Source organism: Dipodomys merriami, unplaced genomic scaffold (assembly GCF_024711535.1).
Source record: "Dipodomys merriami isolate MVZ:Mamm:240054 unplaced genomic scaffold, mDipMer1.0.p SCAF_70, whole genome shotgun sequence".
NCBI classification, from domain to species: Eukaryota; Metazoa; Chordata; class Mammalia; order Rodentia; family Heteromyidae; genus Dipodomys; species Dipodomys merriami.
The window spans coordinates 3,782,543-3,798,551 of NW_027206291.1; the positions used below are offsets into that span (position 1 = coordinate 3,782,543).

Consider the following 16,009-nt stretch of genomic DNA (forward strand, 5'->3'; position numbering starts at 1 on the left):
CATTTGGGGTGCAGTTTCTCTTCTCACCATTAGGGGGCGAGACGCCCACAGGACTGCGAAGAAGAATAGCTGACATTGATGTCGTGCGTTGCACATGCCAGACCTTTTACTCACCCCCCACGTTCTCGCCTGAGCCCTATATAAGGTACGTGATACTCGCTCCCCCGCTTTCCCGATGAGGAAGCAGGAATTTAAACAGATCTGGGGTCCTTAACCATCACTGTGTGTGTGTGTGTGTGTGTGTGTGTGTGTGTGTCTTATACCCTAGAAGGAAATTATCAGCTCCTTTCCTCGGCAGGGGGCGTGCCATTATGAACATCCTTGAACCAAAGATACACCTGAAGGGGCTCACTTAGATGCCTGTCTCTAACAGATGTTTCCATTCACAGGTGCAGGAACCTTACAACAGGAGGATACTTCTTCCCCACGGAGAGCCCCCCAAACAGTGTTTTCTGTTGGGTACTGTCCTGACAGGTGGGCGTCAGTATATCTGACCCCCCTGCCCTGATGATCCTCCCCCCACAGAAATGTGTCAGTGTGGGGAGAAGCCTTGACTTGAATTACTTTAATTGATTAATCAATTGGTTGGTCCTGGGGCTTGAACTCTGGGCCTGGGCTCTTCAGTCCAAGGCGTGTGCTCCACCTCTTTGAGCCACAGCCCACTTCCGGTTTTCTGGTTGTTCATTGGAGATAAGAGTCTCATGGAGTTTCCTGCCTGGGCTGGCTTTGAACCGCGGTCCTCAGATCCCAGCCTCCCGAGTAGCTAGGATGACAGGCGTGAGCCCCCGGCGCCCGGCTCAACCGGGTGTGTTTACACGCCGATGTGCCTCAGTTATTTCCAACTCATTCCCACATAGGAATTTCATGCCCATTTCATAGACGAACACGTACGAGTTCATTGAAGAGAAACAAAAAAAAGCCCAAAGCAGATGTAGGTTCAGGACACTGGAGTTTGCTCATTTTCGGTTCCCATGGGGTCCTGGCAAGGGGGGGGCCCTTGCCCTGGGCGCCCCGCACACGGGTGTCGGTCTCCCGAGGCTCCCGCCGTCCCGGGGGCGGGGGGGGAAACAGACGCCTGGGCACCTGCGCGCCTGCGCAGAGGCGGGCTCCGTTACAGGTGCGCCGGCGGCGCGGCCCCGCCCCCGGCCCCGCCCCCTCGGAGGCTCAGGTGCACAAGCCGGAAGTGCACTCCCCTCCCAGGTGAGTGACTAAACTTTCCGGGTCACGTGAGCGGGCGGGGCTGGTGGGGTTCGGGAACCAGCGACGGACCGGACGGACCGGAGCGGGGGTTCGGACGATCGTCCAGGACCGGGGCCGGGGCCGGGGCCGGGGTCGGGCCGGGACCCTGCACGCGATCCGAGGCGCCAGGTCGGGAGGTAGGAGGCGCAGCCGGGCCGGCCCCCTCGCGCCCTCCCCTCGCCTCGGCCCCGCGCCCAGGAACGCGGCCCCGCGGGTTAATCTTTAATCTCGGCCCCTGGGCGGCGGCCGGGAGGGGGGGCGGGCCCCGAGCGCCCGGCCGCCCCCCACCCCGCCGGGGGGGCCCAGCCCGGCTCCCGCCCGCGCCCCACACCCGGGCCTCTCTCTCGTCTCCCAGGTGCCTGACCGCAGGTGCCCCCGGCCCGGGATGCGGTAGACGCGGCCCGCCCGCCCAGCCGGTCCCCGGCGCCGCCCGCCCGCCGCGCAGCCTATGGCGACCCCGGCCCTGGGGCTGCTTTTGGCGCTCGGCCTGGCGCTGCTGCCCGCCCGACGGGGCCGAGCCTGGGGGCAAAGTAGGTACCGGCCCGGGGCGGGCGGGGGGGGGCAGGTTCCGGGGCGCTCTGTCTGTCTGTCTCTCTCTGTCGGTCTCTCTCTGTCTCCTCTTATGTCTCTCTCTTGTTGTGTGTCTGTCTGTCTGTCTGTCTGTCTCTGCCGGAGGTGGGGTGGAGGAGTTGCCGGGCACCTGGGAGGCAGCCAGAGTCACGGACTGGAGAGTGAATTCTCAGCGACAGCGCGGGGTTGGTCTAAGCAGAATTCCTGCGTTCCTTGGAGTGGAATTTGTGGGCTGGGTTTTGGGGAGAGGTGTGTGTGTGTGTGTGTGTGTGTGTGTGTGTGTGTGTGTGTGTGTGTGTGTGTGTGTGTGTGTGTGTGTGTCCTGGTGTGTGTGTGTGTCCTGGTGTGTGTGTGTGTGTGTGTGTGTGTCCTGGAGAGGTGTGTGTGTGTGTGTGTCCTGGGGCCGGCAGCCCGCCCGGGTTGGATGGGTTGGATGGGTCGGACGGTGGGCCCCCTTGTCCTTCAGTTGTTCCTTTGCAGTTTCGGGAGCCTGGGGGGGGGAGGGGTGACTCAGACACTCCAGGGAGCACTGGGAATGGGATCCGCCCCGTCCTTCAGGGCGCTGGGTCCTGAGGAGTGTGTGTGTGTGTGTGTGTGTGTGTGTGTGTGTGTGTGTGTGTCTGTGTGTGTGTCTGTGTGTGTGTCTGTGTGTGTGTCTGTGTGTGTGTCTGTGTGTGTGTGTGTGTGTGTCTGTGTGTGTCTGTGTGTGTGTGTGTGTGTGTGTGTCTGTGTGTGTGTGGTGGCTAGGCCTCTGGACACCCATCTGTTAGTCTATTAGAGTAACCCCAACTCCACAGCCCAGTTGCACCCTGCTGGGCTTTCCCAACAGGGGTGACCCGAGAGGAAACCTCAGGGGTGAGGTGGGGGGAGGAGGGAACTCCTGGAATCTCCATGCCAAGAGCCAAGGGAAGTGGGGGTGTACCCTAGGAAGGTGCAGATGGCCACAGGGGACCAGAAGGATCCATGGGGATTGATTTGCCCTCTTCCTCTTCCACAGACACGTCCTCTCCCACAAATGACACCAGCAGCCCTGCCCCCACTGTCCCCAGCCCCAGTGGAGGCCTGGTGAGTTGCAGGGAGGAGGGAGGGGAGGGGAGGGGAGGGGGGGAGAAGGCAGCTTATTCAAAGGGGTTTGATAAGCAGGTGTGAAGGGGGGGGTGTAGTGTGGTGTGTGTGTGTGAGTCCCAGACATGGCACCCCCAAATAGATTAGGAACTCCCACACAAAATGTGTGTGTGTGTGTGTGTATTTCAGAGCTGCAGGTGTGACGGGATGGGGGTGGTTAAGTGTCCTGAGACACAAGTGGGTGACACCTGCCCCTCTCCTGCAGTCTCAAGAGGCCACCACCGCCATCATCGTGGTCTTCTCTCTCCTGGGTGCCCTGCTTCTGGTTGTGGCGCTCGTCTTGCTGGTTCGGAAACTCCGAGAGAAGAGACAGACGGAGGGCACCTATCGGCCCAGCAGCGAAGAGCAGGTGGGTGCCCGCGCGCCACCACCCCCCAACCTCAAGCTGCCGCCGGAGGAGCGGCTCATCTGATCCGCCGAGGCCCCCGGCCTAGCCGCAGGCACCGCCGCCCAGGACTGCCCAGCCCAGCCAGCTGCGCCCTCGGGTACACCACAGCCGACACACGAGCCTCCGGAGAACTTGGGGGGACCTGGTTGCTGTCGCCTGGCGGGCTCTCCAGCATGCGCTGCTGCCTTGGACTAATGCTGCATGCAGCTGGGGGGAGCCTGGGCTGCGTCCCCGCTAACCTCGCTGTCCTCACTGTGCTGTGGATTTTGTGGCTGCTCCACGTGCAAGCCCACCAAACCCCTTATCCTTTCTTTCAGTTCTGTCACGCAGCGGAGGCCCGGGCCCCACAGAACTCCAAGGAGCCGGTGCGGGGCTGTCTGCCCATCTAGGGCCCTTCCCCCCTTCATCCCCAGCTACCCTTCCTTGCTGTGTGACCTTGGGGAAACCAAACACCCTCCCTGACTCACCCAGTACTTTAAGAATAGGAAGGAAGATGGTGCTTCAATGACTCTGCCTTTGAGGGCAAGGAAAGGGGTGGCTGCTCACTTTTTATATATTTATATGAAATTGGTAGTAAGACATAATAAAGTTCTTTCTTTTTGAGCTGGTGGGAAACCTTAGCTTTAGATGAATTGTGAGGTTGTCGAGATATCTAGGAGGATTTCCTGGAAGAGGGGGTGCTTGGAGCTAGGGAGAAATCACTGGTGGAAGGAGGTGGGTGGGAGGGGTGTCTGACCAGGCCAAGAGAGAAAGTTTCAGATAAACTCACTGGGCAACACCAGCTTTGGGTTCTTTGTGGCTTTATTAAGAGACTGGGGCACTGGCGGGGTGGGGTGGGGTCTTCCCCTGACCCCTGATTCTTAACTTTCAAAATGCTTCTTAAGATCAGCAATTCGGGTCTGCCTCCGGGCCTGGGGCTCTTGCTTCTTGTTGGTGGGACAGGCAGGGAAAGTGGGGGCCCCAGGATCCTTAGGTCTTAGTGAGCACTGTAGAGGCAGAGTTCTGGGGTCCTCTAGAAAACTGAGAGCTGAGGAATCAAGAGATTGGGATCTGCAGATAGTAGCAGAGTTTGGCTTTGTGGGGGCCAGAAACCCAGGGCTTTCTGGAAGGTTGGGTTGGGTAGGTGCTGTAGGGTGCCGAGGATGCAGGTTCCCTGGGGCTCTAGGTCCCTCAGCGACAGGCGGAGAACATTCTGGGTCTGCAGAAGTGGTGGAGGGCTGGAGAGGAGACAGCACCTGAGAGCACGTCCCTTCTGAAGTCGGGGTGTTGGGCAAGGATGGCGGGTCCCCAGGCAGGGACAGGGGCTGGGGCTCTGGCGGCCCCTCTTCCTCAGGTGGCCATCTTCCTGGCAGGTTGGGCTGGAGGAGGCAGTGGGGGATGTTTAGATGAGGGGGAGGGGGTTGGAGGGGGGGCAGCGTGGGAGGGAGGGAGGCATCTCACCAGGCTGAAGCAGCTGTCTGAATTCCCTCGGTGCCAACAGTGTAAACTCTGGCTGGGTCTCAAGCCGCCTGCCATCTTGGTTTCTACACTCAGACTGTCGAAAATCTCACTCAGCAAATCTAGTTCTTCTCCGGACCCCAAAAAGCTGCTATCCAGAGTTTCTTGGGGGTCCTCGAGGCCCAGGGGAGATATCCTGGGTGGAGGAGGGGTAATTTCAGATAATAAATAACTGATCATAAATTGCCTGAGGGTCCCCCGTTCCCTATCCACCCCAGCCCTAGTAAAGTGGCCTTTTCCATCAGTCCTGTCCTGTCCTGCTTCCCATCGACCCCTCACACACCCAGTGCTACCTGTCCCCCACGGGTCCCGAAGGTTCCTTTGCCATCTGGAATCCGCTGGGGTGTCCAGGCAGGCTCTGCGGACAGGAGTAGGGAGGTGAAGTTAGGATGGAGGATGGGGGGGGGGGGAGTCTGGGACTTCCTGAAGGAGGGTTGCAGGTGTTGGGGTGAGAAAAGAAGCAAGGTATTTCTCAGCAGGGTGGGGGGGGGACGACGGGGGTTACTCTTACTTGTCTGAAGTGCTGGGTGACAGGCGGGCGCTTCTGCCGTAGATGGTTGGGGTGGTGGGGGACTCTCAGGGACCCCACCCTCTGCAGGCCAGAATCCCCATCCTAGGAAGTGAACACTTCGGGCTGAGCCCACCCCCTTTACCTCCTCCTGCAGGCATTGGCTGTGCCCCCCCCCCACTTACCTTGTACATCAGCAGGCTCTGGACCCCCTTCAAGCCGCTCTTGGCCTGGGGAAAGTGGGGACGGAATGAAGTTGATGAGTGGTTGGACACTGTACCCTTGAGATCAGCTGTGTTCTGGGGACAGCTGTAATTTGCCCTACTTCCTGTGTCCCCCAAATACAGTCATCACCCCTGGACTCACTTTTCTTGGGGGGCAGGGTCAATTGTGGGGCTTGAACTCAAGGCCTGGGTGCAGTCCCTGAGCTATTTGTTGCTCAAGGTTAATGCTCTACCGCTTTTGAGCCACAGCTCCACAGACTTTTTCCTGCCCAGGCTGGCGTTGAACCAAGATCCTCAGATCTCAGACTCCTGAGTAGCTAGAATTACAGGTATGAGCCATCGGCGCCTGGGCAGTACTACCTTTTGCCCCTTTGACTACATGCCAAAGGAGCATTATGGAGGGAAGCACCCTGCATAAAATAGGGAGTGGCAAAAGCCTTGTAAAAGTGCATCATCGGCTCACACTCAAGGAAGAATAAATTAAATGGAAAGGCTATGTGTGTGTTTGTGTGTGTGTGCATGTACACATATGTGCATGTGCCAGGACTGGGACTTGAACTCAGGGTCTTGCATTCTTGCTTGGCTTTTTCTGCTCAAGGCTGATGCTATACCACTTGAGCCACACCACCAATTCTGTCTTTTTGTTGATTAACTAGAGATGAGTCTCTTGGTTTGGCTTTGACCCTCCATTCCCAGACCTCAGTCTCCTGAGTAGCTAGGGTTATAGGAGTGAGGCATTAGCACCTGGCTCAAATGAACAGTTTTTTTTTTTTTTTTTGGGGGGGGGGGGTCATTTGTGGGCTTGAACTCAGGGCCTGGCACTGTCCCGGAACTCTTTTTGCTCAAGGTTAGAGGTGCCATTTGAGCCATGGCTTCATTTCCAGTTTTTTGGAGATTAATGGAGATAAGAGTCTCATAGACTTTCCTGCCCTGGCTGGCTTTGAACTGAGATCTTTAGATCTCAGCCTTTTGAGTAGCTAGGATTACAGGTGTGAGCCATCAGCGCCTGGCTACAAGTGGACAATTCTGATCTGAAAAAAGGTCCAGGAAATATTTGGGCATGGACACACACAAAGGAGAAAAGAGGATATATCTGGGAAAGAAAAGATACTTATGGATAAGTTTTGACTGTCAGTGATATTTTTATTCCTTGGCAGTATGGGGTTTGAACTCAAGAATTCACTCTTGCTTGATAGGCACTCTACCATCTTAGTTATGCCCTTAGCCCTTTTTGCTTTCATTATTTTTTCAGATGTGGTCTCACTTTTTTTTTTTTTCCCCAACACAAGTGTGAGCCACCAAGGCCAACTTGAAAGTTGGGATGGAGTCTTCCTAACTTTTTTAAATTCCCAAACTGGCCTCAAACTATGATCATCCCAGGCTCTTCCTCCTGAATAACTGGAATTACAGGTGTGTACCACTGCACCTGGCTTGGCTGTCAATTTTAAATGGGTAATAATGATTCTGGCACGGCAAATGGAAAATAAACGTAATTGTCAATAACTGCTGGCGCAGTTATGTGTGCGTGCTTAGTGTGTGTGCTTCCTATGTCCCCTCCCCTCATCACCCTAGCAAGCCTGGCCTGTCCAGCCCAACCTCACCGATCGGTACATGTTTCTGACGGCTGGTTGGGTTTTGGATCTCACAGAATGCAGGAGAGCGCCGCCACCTTTCTGGGGAGGAAAACACCAAAGGGAAGAGGCTTGGGATCTTGGAGATCACCTGGGCCAGACCCCAGACTCCACTCCCCAGGCTGTGTGTCACTGGAAAAATCCCTCTCCCTCTCAGTTCCCTCACCTCCATGAAGGAGTAGAACCTTGTAGTGAAGGGGGCATTTATTACCTTCAGGTTGTCTGCCCAGATCTGGTAGGAGCGCAGGGTGCCTGGGATGGGGGGAGAGAGCAAGGTGGTCACTACAGGTGCCGATGGGGTGGGATGCTCTGGAGAGTGGGGGCCAGATCAAGACTCACCTGAGGAAGCCCCACAGCAGGTAATCTCCTGCTCAAATGGGTCTGAGAACCCCTGTCCTGTGTTGAGCTTCTCCAGCCTGGCTTCAATGAACTGGGAGCCATAGAAGGATCATCAAACAATACAGGGACGACTGAGTTGGATTCCCCTCTGACCCCCCCCCCCACCTCCGAATGCACAGATGGGATCCCTGGCCCCTCCAGAGACCCCACTCCAAGGACCCAGGAATCTGGACTCTCCACCCTAGGCACCACAAATCCTATTCTCTTCCTGTCTTGTCCATCCCCCTAGCCAAGATCTGTCCTCAGAGATCAGACATTGCCTCTCATAGGCACCCAGAGGCTGAACTCTGCCCTTCCTCCAGACACCTCCCCCCTCTCCACCCTTATAATCCTGGAATACAAAGTCCCATCTTCAGGGACCTTAGAACCAAGCCTTGTAAGGAAAGCATGGAGTCTCACCTTCCTCTAGGAATGGATCCCAAGTCCTCCTCTTTCCAAAAGGGAGGTACAGTGAGGACACACCTCCGCTTAAGTCCCTTATAGATCCATAAGGATGACTGCTTAGTTTGGGACTTGAATTTAGGGCCTGGGCTCTGTCCCTGAGCTTTATTTGCTCAAGGCTAGTGTCCTACCATTTGAACCTCTGTTCCACTTTTGGCTCTTGGTTGGTGAATTGGAGATGAAAGTCTAGTGGACTTTGCTGCCCAGGCTGGCTTTTAAGCCATGATCCTCAAATCTCAGCCTCTAGGATTATAGGCTTGAGCCAATGGTGCTCCACTATAAGCCATTTTTTTTTTTTTTGTGTCGGTTGTGGGGCTTGAACTCTGGGCCTGGGCGCTGTCCCTCAGCTCTTCAGCTCAAGGCCAGTGCTCTACCACTTGAGCTACAGCGCCACTTCCGGTTTTCTGGTGGTTTATTGGAGATAGGAGTCTCACGGTCTCTCCTGCCCGGGCTGGCTTTGAACTGCGATCCTCAGATCTCAGCCTCCTGAGTAGCTAGGATCACAGGCGTGAGCCACCAGCGCCCGGCACTATAAGCCATTTTTGTCTCTCAAAAAACTACAAGTTAGCCAGGCACTGATGGCTCATGACTGTAATCCTAGCTACTCAGGAGGCTGAGAGATCTTAGGATTGCAGTGAAACCAGCCTGGGCAGGAAAGTCGGTGAGATTTTTTTTTTTTGGGGGGGGGGTTGGTCATGGGGCCTGAACTCTGAGCCTGGGCGCTGTCCCTGAGCTCTTCAGCTCAAAGCGAGCCCTCTACCACTTGAGCCACAGCACCACGATCAGTTTTCTGGTGGTAAATTGGAGATAAGAGTCTCACAGGACTTTCCTACCCGGACTGGCTTTGAACCGTGATCCTCAGATCTCAGCCTTCTGAGTGTCTAGGATTACAGGCGTGAGCCACCAGCACCCAGCTCGGTGAGACTTTTATCTCCCATTAACTACCCAAAAGCCAGAAGTAGAGCTGTGGCTCAAGTGGTACAGTGCCAGCCTGCAGCAAATAAAGCTCAGGGACATGCCCAGGCACTGAGTTCAAGCCCTAGGACTGGCACAGAACAAACCTAGGAGTGGAGTTTTTGCAACCCTAGGGTATAAGATTCCAGCATAGTGGCTCCAGCATCGCCCTCAAAAATCCCCCAAATCTGCCCTAGTTTTGCCCCTAGGGGATGATCAGGAATGGGTTCTAGCCCCGCCTACCACACCCTGCCCACCAACGTCCCGCCCACACCAGCCCAGCAGCTGCCTGGCTCCGACCTCCGGCCCCGCCCCCACCGTCGCCCCGCCCACAGGGCCCAACACTCATCCTGGCCACGCCCCACAAAGCCCTGCTTCCAGGGATCCCTCTCTCCATCCTCCCGCCCAAACACCTGTCTCAAGTCCCCGCTTCACCCTCAGGGGTTTGACTCACCTGCTTGAACAGCTGCAGGTGCACAGCCCTCCGGTGGAAGGCCTGCAAGGGCGCCCCAGGCTTTTGGGCCAGGAAAGCTTCTTCATTGAAGATTACAGGCTGGCCCTGGCGAAAGATCCGCATCCTGAACTCCCTGGTGGGCCCTCCTGCCTGCTCTCTCTCTCTCTCTCTCTCTCTCTCTCTCTCTCTCTCTCTCTCTCTTTCTCTCTCTCTCTCTCTCTCTCTCTTCCTCTCTCTCTCATTCTGTCTCTGTCTCCCCTCCCACCCCAGCTGTCTCCTGTATTCTGTCATAGAGTTCTTTTTTTCTCTTTCTTTCTTTCTTTCTTTCTTTCTTTCTTTCTTTCTTTCTTTCTTTCTTTCTTTCTTTCTCTTTTTCTTTCCTTCTTTCTCTCCCTCCCTCCCTGGCCCCCCCACTTCCAGTTCAGGGGCTTGAACTGAGGGCCTGGGCACTGTCCCTGAGCTTCTTTTTGCTCAAGGCTAACACTCTACCACTTGAGCCACAACACCACTTCTGGCTTTTTCTGTGTTTGTGGTACTGAGGAATCGAACCCAGGGCTTCACACATGCTAGGCAAGCACTCTACCACTAAACCACCTTCCCAGCTCCATAGAGTCCTTTACTTGGCCACTTGCTGGGTATCTGACCCTAGGCAGGTCCTCTTTGGGGGACTTGAGATTTTCTCTCTAGGGAGGTGGCTGAGGTCTCTGACTCAAGTAACCAACTCTAACCCTTGGTCCCCACAGGGAGGACAGATGGTGGGGAGCAAAAGGAGAAGCCTGTCTGAGGAGAGCCCAGAGGCCATGAGTTCAAATCCTAGTGAAAGTAAAATATAGAAAATGCACCGGGCACTGGTAACTCATGCCTGGCATCCTAGCTAGGCAGAAGTCTGAGACCTGAGGGTTAAGGTTTGAAACCAGCCAGAGCAGAAAAGTTGGGAGACTGTTATCTCCAATTAACCAGCAAAAGGCTAGAGGCAGGGATGTGATTCAGGTGGTAGAGCACCAGCCTTGAGGGGACAGCCCCCAGGCCTGCCCCAGTACACACACACACACACACACACACACACACACACACACACACACACCATCAACCCAAAGGATCCAGTTTTAAAGATGAGCCAAAGCGCCAAGTAAAACCCTCCAGACACGCAGACGTGCTAGGTGTGGTTAATACTGTAAGCACTTCAGGGATCAGGAGACCCATCCTTTTGCATCCAGCCTGGCTGCTCACCGGGCTGCAGACGAGCGCATCGCGGTACCCCCCGAAGAGCAGGGCCTGGGCTTTGAGGAAGAGGCGGGACACCCCTTCCCCAGGGCTCAGCGCCACCTTCCTCAGCCTCAGCCTCAGCAGAGACACCTGCAGGACGGGGGGGGGGGGCAACTGAGTGGGGCAGGTGCGGGCCTCTGCCTCGGGCAGCAGGCCTGTGGGAAGGGTTCACACTGACCACGTCTGGGGGCAGCGCCTGGACGTCGTCAAAGGGCGTCTGCAAGGTATTGGAGTCCACGTTCATCACCACCACGTCTTCCAGAGCTTTGTCTAAAACTCTCTACGGGGCAAGAGGGGGGACAGAGCTGGAAGGGGCGGGTACCTGGGGCTGTGGAGGGAGGGAGATTCCCCCCCCCCCCAGCTCCTGCTATTTTGGGTGGGTGGGTGGGACGCTCACCTCGACAAGACTGGCGTGCACTCCAATGAGATAGGGCATAGGCGCGCTGCGGGGTGAGGGGGCGGGGCCTGAGGGTGGGGTCGTTCAGGCCCCGCCCCTCACCCCTCCCCCGCAGCTCACACCCCACCCTCCCATCCCTCCCACCCCACCCTCCCATCCCTCACCAGCAGTAATCCAGCAGGTGCGGGGGCAGCGTGGGGATCAGCACGTGCTCCCAGCGCATGGGGTACAGGAGAGCACAGGATGCGTGGACGCAGGATGTGAGCTGGTGACATGGGGGGAGGCGGGTCGTGGAGTCAGAGTCTAGACTCACAACTTCCTGACCCCCTCCTCCCACTTCTGGAACAGTGGTTCAAAACTCTTACAATTTCCTATCCTCTTCTTCCTCTCCCCCATCTCCCCCCACAACGCGATTGGGATAACCTCACGACCTTTGAGGAACATTTGGCTATATTACAAATCAGTCTTCTGTATCTGCTTGCGCCCAGTCAACCAGCCCCGGATCAAAAATAATTACAGTGAAAAAATAATAACATCGGTGCAGAAAGAGTTTTTTTTCCCCCCTTGTCTTTAGTCCCTAAACAACAAAGTAACAACTTTAGGTTAACCTTTACCATGTGTCAGGTCTTATAAATAGCCTGTGGATATTTCTTTCTTTCTTAGCCTTACTGAAAATAGAGACCAGGGCTTTGCTTTGAGGCTGCCTCCTGGCTTCCATTCAAACAAAGACTTTTTTTTTTTTTAATATTTTAAAATTTAACAAGAGATCAGTTAAGGCTGGTATCTGTGGGGGTCCTGGAATCAATTCCCCCGGCCTACTGGGGGAGGGGCAGTCTGTGCTTTGGAGGAGGTGGAGCTAGAATTCTGCTCGTTCTAATCCCTCCCTCTAAGGGATGGAGCTAAGATTCAGCCGGCCCAGGTCCCGCCCCTCGGGGGTGGAGCCATCATTCAAGCCCCACCCACTCCCTCCTCCCTCTGGGTGGGTGGGGCTATGGCTTAGCTCTCCCAGGTTTCCTTTCCGGGAGGGCGGAGCCAAGCCTGCTGTATCCCACAGTGGGTGGAGTCTAGGCTCCGCTCTTGCAAAGATAAGAAGCTACTTTGTATGTGCGGAGAGGAGCAGGATGTTGCTCTCTGGCCCTCCCCAGCTAGGATTAGAGCTAGGCATCACCCCCTCTTCCCGGTCCCTCACCGTGCTGAGCTTGCTGGCGGTGAGCAGGACTCTTCGCTCAGCCAGGAGCGCAGCGAACAGTCCCAGGATGTTCTCATCCGTCATCGCCACCACCAGCTCCGTTAAGTTCCTCTAAGGGAGGAAAGAGGGGGTGTCGGTGGCTGCTCTGGGCAGGGTGACCAGCAGCTGTCATGCTCTTCTGTGTGAGGAGACCTTCTCTCTGGGGTCCCACTTACATTCTCAGGAATAGATGGCAGGCAGTCGGAGTCTGGAGCCACAAAGCAGGAAAGCTGGTGGAGACGTGGGTAAGGGGGTGGGACTCATTAGGTGGGGGGCGGAAGGAGTGTTGGCTTCACTCGGGTGTGCCCAGCCTTCTGGGGTCCCTAGCCCTGCTCCCCATCCTGCTGTTCCCAGGTGCGGGGTTGGGGAGGAGCAGGTCCAGGTTGTACCCCAGGGTTGGGCTACAACTCCCCATCCACCCTACAGTTTGGGGCTACTTACCAGCTCCAGTCCCACAGAGTCCCGGGGCCCAGATGGAGGCCGTTGCAGAAGGTTTAGGAGAAGTTCTTCTGCCTCAGGGACCTGGGGGGGGGGTGAGCCAGAAGTGAGGTTGAGACTCTGATTTTCAGGCTGGGTGGTGGGCCTGAAGGAGTTGAGGGGCTCAGGTTTGTCTGAGTGTGTGTGTGTGTGGGGATTAGGTGGGGCCTCCCACAGGACTGAGAGGAGAGTTGGTCTCACTTGGTCTTGGGCCAGCAGGTCCCCCACGGTGTTCAGTATCTTGTAGAACACCTCAAACCATGGCAGGTGGCTGTAGAGAGAAGAGACAGGTTCCCTGAAGTGACCTGTGACCCAGGCCTTGGCCGCATTCCCAAGATCCCCGTCTGAGACCCCAGGCCCCTTTCCCACCCTCACCCCGTACACCAGATCTCAGACCTGAGAATGCAGAGGCAGCTCCGGGCCCCAGCGCGCAGGCGGCAAAACCCAAATCTGCGATTGCCCCCCAGGTCGGTGAGGGCAAAGGTGAAGTGCTGGACCGCGGCGCTGGGGGGCTCCCTGGAGGGGAGAAGGCTCTCAGAGACTTGAGGCTTCATCTTCCTCACCCTCACTCCCAGTAGCCCATACCACAGGCTTCTACTACTGTGTGGACAGGCTGCTCCTTGGGGCAGGGAGTCTGAGTCCAGGTACTTTATTGTTGGGGTTTCAAGCATCTGGTCCCTGAAATCCTGACTACCTGGGTCCCTAGGTCGTCTGAGGCTTTAGGTCCTTTGGTTCCTGGGCCTTTGGATCTTTGACTCAGTGGGTCCCCAAGTCTCAGAGTCCACTGGCCCCTGAGACTTGGGTTCTGATGAGTCCCTGAGTTCTTGGATGCTTGAAGCTCTGGTCCCTGAGTCCCTGATTCCCTAGGGTTTATGGGTCCTTCCACCCTTGTGTCTCTTTGTGTGTGGGTCCCTAGTTGTCAGAGTCCAATGGTCTGGGTCTCTTGGGTCTCCAGGTTTCTGGAGTCATTGAATATTGCATCAGTGCAGTCCTCAGATCTCTGCTCCCCTCCATACCTTTCCACATCGAAAGGGAAGCAGAATTTGGGCACTATCCGCATGGCATCCTGCAGGGGGTAAGAAGCACAGTTGTCTCTTGGGGTAGGGTGTGTTTGTGGGGACACTCAGCCCTAGGCTGTAGGCCCAAGGCACAGAACCCCTTCCCTTTGTGGGCCTGCCCGAATACCTGGTCCCTGAAGTCTGGAGGAAACTGCCGAAGGATGGGGGGATCTGTAGGGGGGAGAGAGTATTCGGCTCACTACTCCCCCACCCTGTGTCTCCCCAGACTCCCCCTTCCCCCCCCCCCCCAGCGCTCACCATCCTGTAGGGAGACAGGACAAGCTGCTTCGAAGAACCAGTCAAACACCGTGGGGGGATCTGTTCTGTGGGATGCAAGCAGAGAGAGTATTTTGGGGTCCAGAGTCTCTCTCTCTCTCTCTCTCTCTCTCTCTCTCTCTCTCTCTCTCTCTCTCTCTCTCTCTCTCTGTGAAACCACTCACTCTGTAATGTTGAAGGGCAGGCCTAGAGTAGGAGTTGCAGAGCAAGTAGGTAGGTAAATCATGTCCCACAACCCCCTTTTTATCCTGGTCCTGGAGCTTGAACTCAGGGCCTGGGCACCGTCCCTGATCTTTTTCTTTTTCTTTTTTTTTTTCTTTTTTTGCTTCAGGCTAGCACTCTCTCACTTGGGCCACAACTCCACTTCTGGCTTTTTGCTAGTTAATTAGAGGTAAGAGTCTCACAGGCTTTTCTGCCTGGGCTTCCAACCAAGATCCTCAGATCTCAGCCTCCTGAGTAGGTGGGATGACAGGTGTGAGCCGCAGCTGGCACCTGGCTCCATTTCTCTCTTCTTGTGCATGGCTGCATGTGAGCACTCTTGTTTGTGTAACTTGTGTCAGATTTTATGAGTTCCTGGGGGGGGGGACTCATCCCCTAGCTCTTACCATAGGAAGGTGCCCTGGTCCTTTCCTCTCCAATCCCATAAAACCTCGGCTTCCTCCCCTGCCTCCCACATCACAGATTCACAGAGAATGCTGGGACTTAGGCAGAGAGAAAGAGAGAGAGAGAGAGAGAGAGAGAGAGAGAGAGAGAGAGAGAGAGAGAGAGAGAGAGAGAGAGAGAGAGAGAGAGAGAGAGAGAGAGAGAAAGAGAGAGAGAGAGAGAGAGAGAGAGAGAGAGAGAGAGAGAGCCAGACCCACGTTTGGGACTGACTGCACACACACTCCTGGCTCTGGGGGTTTCTGCATTTCTCCTTAATACCCACTAGTGATGCTGGACCCCCGATTCTTGCAGACACACGCCCACCCTTGCCCCTCATCACCCATCCTGCTGATCCCCGGAAGATACGACTCAGAAAGCCAAGAAGTCCACCCCCACTGGGGGACGTGCATTCCTAGTGACAGCTACCACCCACACAAAGCCAGGGCCAGAAAAGGAGGGAGAGAAGAGGGGAGGGGAGCCAAGGGCAGCCTTGGCCTCCCTGTTGCTGTCTGCCCCTGTGACTCGCTGCACCTCCGGAGCCTGCTCCCACCGCCCCCCCCTTCCTCCGGGCTCCCCTCGTTCCCAGCCCAGGCCTGGGAATCTTGCTGCAAAGGTTGAGGGAAGGGGTCATCTCTTACTCAGCTCTGGAGCCCATGGTCCCTGCAGGGCTGGCCCGGCTGGACCCTTTCCCCAGGGGGTCCTTGCTCAGGACTAGGCCCTGAGCCGGCTCAGCTTCCTGTGTGGCTGACAGAGGAAGTTTCTCGGGTGACGTCCCCGGACGGATGGAGGCCTCTGCCCCCACCCACTGTGAGAAACCCAGGCACCTCTGCTTCCTAGCCTTGTCTGCAACCGGTTAGTTAAAAGTGGGGCGGGGTTCAGAGGCCAGATCTTCACCCTCATTCTGCCGGGATGGCCCACGATGTCCCCTCGCCCTGGTGTCACACCAGGTCCTTGCCTCTTCTTTCTTAGTCCCATGGCTAGAGCTGAGGACTCCAAAGCCTGCCAAAAATGCTTCCTCTTTTCGCAACCTTTCTTCTTTGCTTTGGTCCTTTCCTATGTGGGGCAGTACCTGTCAAGACCACCAGAGGGAGCCCAAGAGATAGAGACCTAGGGGACCGGAGGGGGACACAGGCACGGTGGCTCCTAGGCTACCTCCCTCCCTGCGTTCCTACACACAGCCAGGAAGTGGTGGGTGCATACAGCAGGTGGGGACAGTTAACGATGCTGGAGCTGGA

At 56.3% G+C, this 16,009-nt stretch overlaps 2 protein-coding genes across 9 annotated transcripts; one reads left to right on the forward strand and one right to left on the reverse strand.

Moving 5' to 3' along the window:
* The first annotated feature begins 1,222 nt into the window (after positions 1 to 1,222).
* Positions 1,223 to 3,925, forward strand: Crb3 (crumbs cell polarity complex component 3). Of its 3 annotated transcripts, XM_070008322.1 has the most exons (5): positions 1,223 to 1,376; positions 1,595 to 1,769; positions 2,807 to 2,874; positions 3,140 to 3,283; positions 3,640 to 3,925. In XM_070008322.1, the coding sequence occupies exons 2-5, from the start codon at positions 1,688 to 1,690 to the stop codon at positions 3,709 to 3,711; spliced, it is 366 nt and encodes a 121-aa protein (XP_069864423.1). In that variant the 5' UTR covers positions 1,223 to 1,376; positions 1,595 to 1,687; the 3' UTR covers positions 3,712 to 3,925. The 3 variants fall into 3 exon arrangements, 2 of the variants coding, with proteins under 2 accessions (XP_069864423.1, XP_069864422.1); XR_011368911.1 differs by lacking the exons at positions 1,223 to 1,376; positions 1,595 to 1,769 and adding an exon at positions 1,826 to 1,994 and having other exon boundaries at positions 3,140 to 3,419; positions 3,640 to 3,725; XM_070008321.1 differs by lacking the exons at positions 1,223 to 1,376; positions 1,595 to 1,769 and adding an exon at positions 1,838 to 1,994.
* A 180-nt stretch (positions 3,926 to 4,105) lies between these two features.
* Dennd1c (DENN domain containing 1C) lies at positions 4,106 to 15,761 on the reverse strand. Of its 6 annotated transcripts, none has more exons than XM_070008318.1 (22): positions 15,669 to 15,761; positions 14,115 to 14,179; positions 13,984 to 14,027; positions 13,815 to 13,864; positions 13,195 to 13,314; positions 13,000 to 13,069; positions 12,763 to 12,843; positions 12,498 to 12,551; positions 12,283 to 12,393; positions 11,258 to 11,358; positions 11,094 to 11,139; positions 10,875 to 10,976; positions 10,661 to 10,786; positions 9,431 to 9,535; positions 7,522 to 7,612; positions 7,394 to 7,434; positions 7,153 to 7,224; positions 5,513 to 5,557; positions 5,331 to 5,432; positions 5,113 to 5,177; positions 4,763 to 4,955; positions 4,106 to 4,680 (listed from the first exon to the last, which is right to left on the reverse strand). In XM_070008318.1, the coding sequence occupies exons 4-22, from the start codon at positions 13,856 to 13,858 to the stop codon at positions 4,183 to 4,185; spliced, it is 2,067 nt and encodes a 688-aa protein (XP_069864419.1). In that variant the 5' UTR covers positions 13,859 to 13,864; positions 13,984 to 14,027; positions 14,115 to 14,179; positions 15,669 to 15,761; the 3' UTR covers positions 4,106 to 4,182. The 6 variants fall into 6 exon arrangements, with proteins under 6 accessions (XP_069864419.1, XP_069864420.1, XP_069864416.1 ...); XM_070008319.1 differs by lacking the exon at positions 15,669 to 15,761 and adding an exon at positions 15,413 to 15,513 and having other exon boundaries at positions 4,106 to 4,539; XM_070008315.1 differs by lacking the exon at positions 15,669 to 15,761 and adding an exon at positions 15,413 to 15,513.
* Positions 15,762 to 16,009: the final 248 nt, after the last annotated feature.

Coding starts and splice junctions, on each gene's coding strand:
- Crb3 (XM_070008321.1), top strand. CDS start 1,862: ATGTCTCTCTCTTGTTGTGTGTCTGTCTGTCTGTCTGTCTGTCTCTGC. Junction 1,995..2,806: donor ATTCTCAGCGACAGCGCGGG/GTTGGTCTAAGC, acceptor CCTCTTCCACAG/ACACGTCCTCTCCCACAAAT. Junction 3,284..3,639: donor GGCCCAGCAGCGAAGAGCAG/GTGGGTGCCCGC, acceptor CCTTTCTTTCAG/TTCTGTCACGCAGCGGAGGC.
- Dennd1c (XM_070008315.1), bottom strand. Junction 5,433..5,512: donor AGAGCCTGCTGATGTACAAG/GTAAGTGGGGGG, acceptor TTCACTTCCTAG/GATGGGGATTCTGGCCTGCA. Junction 4,681..4,762: donor CAGACAGCTGCTTCAGCCTG/GTGAGATGCCTC, acceptor TGCCTCCTCCAG/CCCAACCTGCCAGGAAGATG.